The sequence below is a fragment of the Salmo salar genome, chromosome ssa01 (genome assembly GCF_905237065.1).
Source record: "Salmo salar chromosome ssa01, Ssal_v3.1, whole genome shotgun sequence".
NCBI lineage: Eukaryota > Metazoa > Chordata > Actinopteri > Salmoniformes > Salmonidae > Salmo > Salmo salar.
In genome coordinates this window covers 74,318,931-74,325,738 of record NC_059442.1, presented here as the reverse complement: position 1 = coordinate 74,325,738, position 6,808 = coordinate 74,318,931, and the positions used below count along the sequence as shown (strand labels likewise).

The 6,808-nt window shown below is 45.8% G+C and overlaps 1 protein-coding gene across 1 annotated transcript; it reads left to right on the top strand.

The window, feature by feature from the left end:
• The first annotated feature begins 242 nt into the window (after positions 1-242).
• LOC106608577 (neurofilament heavy polypeptide) lies at positions 243-6,405 on the top strand. Its single transcript, XM_014206577.2, has 3 exons — positions 243-1,444; positions 1,580-1,704; positions 2,413-6,405. Exons 1-3 carry the CDS (start codon positions 413-415, stop codon positions 6,035-6,037), a joined length of 4,782 nt encoding a protein of 1,593 aa, XP_014062052.2. The 5' UTR covers positions 243-412; the 3' UTR covers positions 6,038-6,405.
• Positions 6,406-6,808: the final 403 nt, after the last annotated feature.

Below are 6,808 nucleotides of genomic sequence, written 5' to 3'. Positions count from 1 at the left end.
ATTACAAGCAAAGCAAATTCAGCCAAACCAGAATGTACAACCACTTTCCATAATATTAAGAAAATCATCAAAACAAGGAAAGCTTTAGCCCCTTGAATAAAACAATCGTCTGAACACTTAAAATGTATTAAACTTGTGATTTTGAGGTGTCATTGTAGACAGACGTTTTTAAAGGAAATGCTCTCCTATGGTCTACGTCACTGCTGTCTGCGACAAAACAATGAGAGAGAGAGAGAGAACGCGATAGAGAGAGAGGAAGCGCGCATTGGCAGGCAGTCAAGCCTACAGCTGATTCAATACATTTTCAGCACTATGGACAGTTCCATTCTGCAGCGCGAGCGGACAGAGGTGGTATAAAAGATGGTAGGCTAAGTAGCGCTGCTCCTAACACCGCTGAGACAACTGAGGCAACATGAGCCACCAAACTGAGTTTCGGTCGGGTTCTCCACATAGGAGAGCTCAAGATGAATATTCCCGCTATCAACACAAACTGTCCGGATCCCCCTCGGCGTCCAGGACCGTTATAGGCTTTGAGTCGGCTACCGCATTTATGAACAGAGGATATGCGACGACGACGAAGAGCGAATTCGGATCGGTTCCGAGATCATCGGATATCTTTTTAGATTTATCAAACACGTTTACCGGGGTGTTGACGAAAATGAATGAGAAAGAACTACTCCATGGGCTGAACGGCCGTTTCACCGGGTTCATCGAGAAGGTGCGTCATTTGGAGCACCAAAATGAATTGCTCGAGAGGGAAATCGAGGGTATCAAACAGAAGGCACAGTCCCCCGCATCTCTGGCACAGGAGCACGAGTCGGAGCTTATGGATCTGAGGAAACTAGTGCATGACATCACCCTTCAGAAGCGTCAGATCGTGATAGAACATCGCAACCTGGAGGAAGACTTCCTCACCTTGAGAGACAAGTACGACCGGGAGGCTCGTGAACGCTCGGACGCAGAGAAAGTCATCCTGGTGCTGAAAAAGGACGCCAACGACGCATATCTGGCAAAACTTCAGCTGGACAAGAAAGCGCAGTCTCTGGTGGACGAGATTCACTTCCTGAAGAAAAACCATGAGGACGAGGTGTTGGAGATGGTGGCCCAGATCCACGAGTCTCAGGTGACGGTCGAGGGGCACGCCTTTGCAAAACCCGATATCACTGCGGCTCTCCGGGACATCCGTGCACAGTTGGAAGGTCACGCCGCCTCCGACATCCTTGAGGCCGAGGAGGGCTTCCGTGTCCAGTTCACAAAGTTGACAAAAGCGGCAGAGAGCAACAGAGAGGCGCTGAAGGCAACACAGCAGGAGATCCAGGAGAACAGAAGGCGCTTCCAAGGTAAGAACATTGAACTGGACTGCGCGAAAGGAAAGAGAGAGGCCCTGGAAAAACAACTACATGAGCTGGAGGAGCGTCACTATTCGGAAATGATTAATTACCAGGTAGGCTATGGTTTATCTTGTACCGCTAATAATTAATTATAAATAAACATATGCATTTGAATGATGACCCCTGACATCATCCCAACCAAAGTGGCTGATGTAAATGATTGACTATTTGTGTGCTTTTCTGTCCAGGACACTGTCAGGCAGCTGGAGAATGAGCTGACTGATGCTAAACTAGACATGTCTGGCCACCTGAGAGAGTACCAGGACCTGCTGAATGTCAAAATGGCTTTGGATGTGGAGATTCTCTCTTACAGGTAAGAGACATAAACTCTGTCTCTCTCACAAGATAAGGAAACTTGTGTGGAGCTTGTTTTGGTCATTTTGAATATCAAAGTCTAGCCATACAATATCCTTGACAAAGGAAAATACCATATATGTTATTTTTTATTTAACCTTTATTTAATTAGGCAAATCAGTTAAGAACAAATTCTTATTTACAATGACGGCCTACCCCTGCCAAACCCTAACCTGGACGATGCTGGGCAAATTGTGCGCCGCCCTATGGGACTCTCAATCATGGCTGTTTGTGAAACAGCCTGGAATCAAACCAGGGTCTGTAGTGATGCCTCTAGCACTGAGATGCAGTGCCTTAGACCACTGCACCACTCCCGGAATTATAGTGTGTTCCTGGATCTATTTCTGGGGATAACCAGGGGTGCACATTTTATTCTACCCCAGCACTAACACATTTGAAAATGTGCAAATCTGTCATAGTGTTAGTGAGGGACCACTACAGACACAGTTAATAATGGATAAAAAAGAAAAAAAGAAACAGTAGACATTTTATAGAAATAGAGGTAGTTTGAGTTCATATTTAACACATCAAATGAACAGACCATGGCTCATATCACAATGACACTTTAGTCATAATATGGATATTGAGACACATCTACACAAATTGGGACATATCATATTATTGTCATGATGTTAATCACGCCTAATAAGTCTCTGTCTCCCTATAGGAAACTCCTGGAGGGTGAAGAGTTCCATCTTTCCACCATCTCTGACACCCACATCTCCATGCCCTACATCTACCGCCAGTCCCCTGTCTATACCCTGTCTTCCCTGGCCCGGCAGGGAGGGCCCACACGCAGGTCTGAGCCCCAGTACAAGTTTGTAGAGGAGATCATCACTGAGACCACCAGAGAGGTGGAGTCAGAGTTTGAGGAGACAGGCTCTGAGGAGACAGGAGAGGGAGAGAAGGAGGGAGAGGAGAGTGACAAAGCTGAGAGGAGGGGTAAGGAAGAGGAGGATGAGGAAAAAGAGCAAGATGTAGGTAAAGTGGATCTTAAAGTGGATGCCCCAGAGGAAGAGGGGGAACAGGAGGAAGAGTCTAAGGGCCAGCAGATAGAAACATCAGCAGAGGTCGAGGTAAATGGAGATGGAGTTAGCCCTAGCAAGGGAGAAAATGGAGAGGAAGGAGATGACAAAGGAGAGAAGGACATTGACACAGGTGACAATACACAAAGTGAAGTCAAATCAGCTAAGGCCACCAGTGAGGAAGAGAAGGAAAAACTGGACACAACAGAGGAGATAGACGGTGAGATAAAAGATGCGGGGGAGCCATTAGAAAAAGATAACACCACAAAACATGACAAGTCCCTGCCAGAGGTTCCCATGAAGGGTGACATCTCCATAGAACCCAAAACGTCAAAGTCAGAGGATATTCAAACAGAAAGTTCAATAAAGGGTGAACCACAGGTCCCCACAGAGGACATCTCCAAAGAGCCCAAAAAGGTGTCAGAGGAAAGCAAAAAAGAAAGCCCATCAAAAGAGAAAAAAGAGGTAGATCTGAAAGAGCAGAGCGCCCTAGCACTGGAGAAGAAGCCTGATCAGAAGGCGCACAGAGAATCAGACCAACTTCAAGAGGCAGAGAGTGCTGTGACAACACAAGAGGATCTCCCTGAGCCCACAGAGAAGGACATGAAATCCCCTGATATCACTGCTGAGCTGAAAAACAGCTCCACCAAGGAGACGTGGGGACAGGTGACGTCACCAGATGATTCTGGTGTAAAAACTACACAGGATGACAAAACGGTAGGAGGTAAGATTTCAGCTGGACTTCCCAGCACAACAACTGAGTGTGAGGAAGAGCCTGTGCCAAAGACCCCTGAAAAAGAGGTTGGTCTGACAGAGCCAAAAATGAGCAGCAAGGATGATAATGTAAAAACTGTTGAGCAGAATGAATCTAATGGCAGTGAAAATTTCACAAACGATATCTCAACAGCTGAGGAAAAAGTGAAAGAATCTGATACATCCTCTAAACTAGACACAACTATCTCCCCTAAAGAGGAAACAACCCCACAACCAGAGCCAACCGTCACCCCCAAAGAAGAAACATCCCCAAAAATGGACCCAATGGTCACCCCCAAGGACGAGACATCACCTAAACCAGACCCCACATTCACCCCTAAAGAAGAAACATTACAATCAGACCCAACAATTACCCCTAAAGAAGAACCATCCCCTAAACCAGAACCAGCAGTCACCCCTAAAGAAGAACCATCCCCTAAACCAGAACCAGCAGTCACCCCTAAAGAAGAACCATCCCCTAAACCAGAACCAGCAGTCACCCCTAAAGAAGAACAATCCCCTAAACCAGAACCAGCAGTCACCCCTAAAGAAGAACAATCCCCTAAACCAGAACCAGCAGTCACCCCTAAAGAAGAACAATCCCCTAAACCAGAACCAGCAGTCACCCCTAAAGAAGAACCATCCCCTAAACCAGAACCAGCAGTCACCCCTAAAGAAGAACCATCCCCTAAACCAGAACCAGCAGTCACCCCTAAAGAAGAACAATCCCCTACACCAGAACCAGCAGTCACCCCTAAAGAAGAACCATCCCCTAAACCAGAACCAGCAGTCACCCCTAAAGAAGAACCATCCCCTAAACCAGAACCAACAGTCACCCCTAAAGAAGAACCATCCCCTAAACCAGAACCAGCAGTCACCCCTAAAGAAGAACCATCCCCTAAACCAGAACCAGCAGTCACCCCTAAAGAAGAACAATCCCCTAAACCAGAACCAGCAGTCACCCCTAAAGAAGAACCATCCCCTAAACCAGAACCAGCAGTCACCCCTAAAGAAGAACAATCCCCTAAACCAGAACCAGCAGTCACCCCTAAAGAAGAACAATCCCCTACACCAGAACCAACAGTCACCCCTAAAGAAGAACCATCCCCTAAACCAGAACCAGCAGTCACCCCTAAAGAAGAACAATCCCCTAAACCAGAACCAGCAGTCACCCCTAAAGAAGAACCATCCCCTAAACCAGAACCAGCAGTCACCCCTAAAGAAGAACAATCCCCTAAACCAGAACCAGCAGTCACCCCTAAAGAAGAACCATCCCCTAAACCAGAACCAGCAGTCACCCCTAAAGAAGAACCATCCCCTAAACCAGAACCAGCAGTCACCCCTAAAGAAGAACAATCCCCTAAACCAGAACCAGCAGTCACCCCTAAAGAAGAACCATCCCCTAAACCAGAACCAGCAGTCACCCCTAAAGAAGAACCATCCCCTAAACCAGAACCAGCAGTCACCCCTAAAGAAGAAACTTCACCAAAACCAGAAATGACACCTAAAGAAGAAACTTCCCCAAAACCAGCCTCAAACATCACCCCTATAGAAAAAACTTCCCAAAAACCAGAACCAGCAGTCACCCCTAAAGAAGAAACTTCCCCAAAACCAGAAGTCACCCCTAAAGAAGAAACTTCCCCAAAACCAGAAGTCACCCCTAAAGAAGAAACTTCCCCAAAACCAACCCCAAACATCACCCCTAAAGAAGAAACTTCCCCAAAACCAACCCCAAACATCACCCCTAAAGAAGAAACTTCACCAAAATCTGAACCAGCAGTCACCCCTAAAGAAGGAACTCCCCCAAAACCAGCCTCAAACATCACCACTAAAGAGGAGACCTCCCCTAAACCAGAATCAACCATCACCCCAAAATATGAAATATCCCCTAAACCAGCCCCAACCGTCACCCCTAAAGAAGAAACATCAAAACCAGCCCCAACCATCAAACCTACCGAGATCACCCCTAAAGATGAAATATCCCCTATATCTAACTTAATCATTACCCCAGAATCAACGACCACCCCTACAGAGAGTGAAACGATCAACGGTGGTGACAAAGCTGAGACTGCCACACCACCAGAGAAACAGGTGCCTGCCGTTGCAAAGAGCAAGGACTCACACAGAGAGGCGCCAGAGAGCAGCACAACTCAGGCGAAACCAGAGGAAAGTACGGCTAAAGAGCCTGAGGTTACGGATCCCAACGATGAAACCCTAAAGACAGAGAACGTGAAGACTAAGGCGTCTGAGGAAAAACCTGAACATGTGGAGATATCTATTACAAAGACATCGCCAGTGAAAGAACAGGATGTATCAGCCGTGGGTTTGAAAGAGAAAACTGTTGACGGGAAAACAACAGAAGGGGCACAATCTAAAATAGACGAGACAGGCTTTACAGGAGGTGATGAAGAGAGCAAAGATGACAAAACTGCGAAGACATCAACAGGGCAAGCTGCTCACCCAATTGCAGAAAAGCAAGCTAAACCTAAAACCTGGGACTTAACCTCTTTTTAGAATGACCAGATTTAGAGGTCAGTAGAGGTTTTCTGTAAACCTGCATGATTAGTGCAAGCCTTCAAAGCAATAGGAGATCTGCTCCACCTTGAAAGATTAACTGACGCTTAATATGTACAGTATCACAATTCATAACTGTCAATTATGAGACCATTAATGAGCTCCTGCGAGAGATGTACTGTAATATGGAATGTAACAAATCAAAAGCTGTAGTTTGCTGTACCTATTTTCTTCTGCCCAAGTGATGATTAATGTGAATTGGGATGATAATGTTCATGGTTGATAATGTGATTTGATAATGCCTGAACGAGCCAAGAAATAAATGCTATTGGAAGAGCAATTCTGTTTCCAGCTATTCTAACTTGCTGTGCTGTATTCCACCTGATAAGATGCACCACATACCAGTCAACTTAAGAGTAAAAAAATGGCTTTTGTCTTTACATCAGTGTCCCCATGATGAAACAGAGGTACTTTAGGGTCACCCAGTTGCTCATAAATGTGCCTTATAGTCAGGTCTTTATATAGACCAAAGTATCTGGATAAAATGACCCTCAATTCATCAGCTTTGAAAGCGTGCTGCTGACACACATTGTTGAACTGACCTTGTTCCCTGACCCTCACAATCTTTTACCCATGTGAGGTAGTCTATAGGCCAGCTTCCAGGCCAACTATACTGAACAAAAATAAATGCAACATGTAAAGTTTTCATGAGCTGAAATAAAATATCCCATACATTTTACATAAGCACAAAATGCTTATTTCTCTCAAATG

Coding starts and splice junctions, on each gene's coding strand:
- LOC106608577 (XM_014206577.2), top strand. CDS start 413: ATGAGCCACCAAACTGAGTTTCGGTCGGGTTCTCCACATAGGAGAGCT. Junction 1,445..1,579: donor CGGAAATGATTAATTACCAG/GTAGGCTATGGT, acceptor TTTTCTGTCCAG/GACACTGTCAGGCAGCTGGA. Junction 1,705..2,412: donor GTGGAGATTCTCTCTTACAG/GTAAGAGACATA, acceptor GTCTCCCTATAG/GAAACTCCTGGAGGGTGAAG.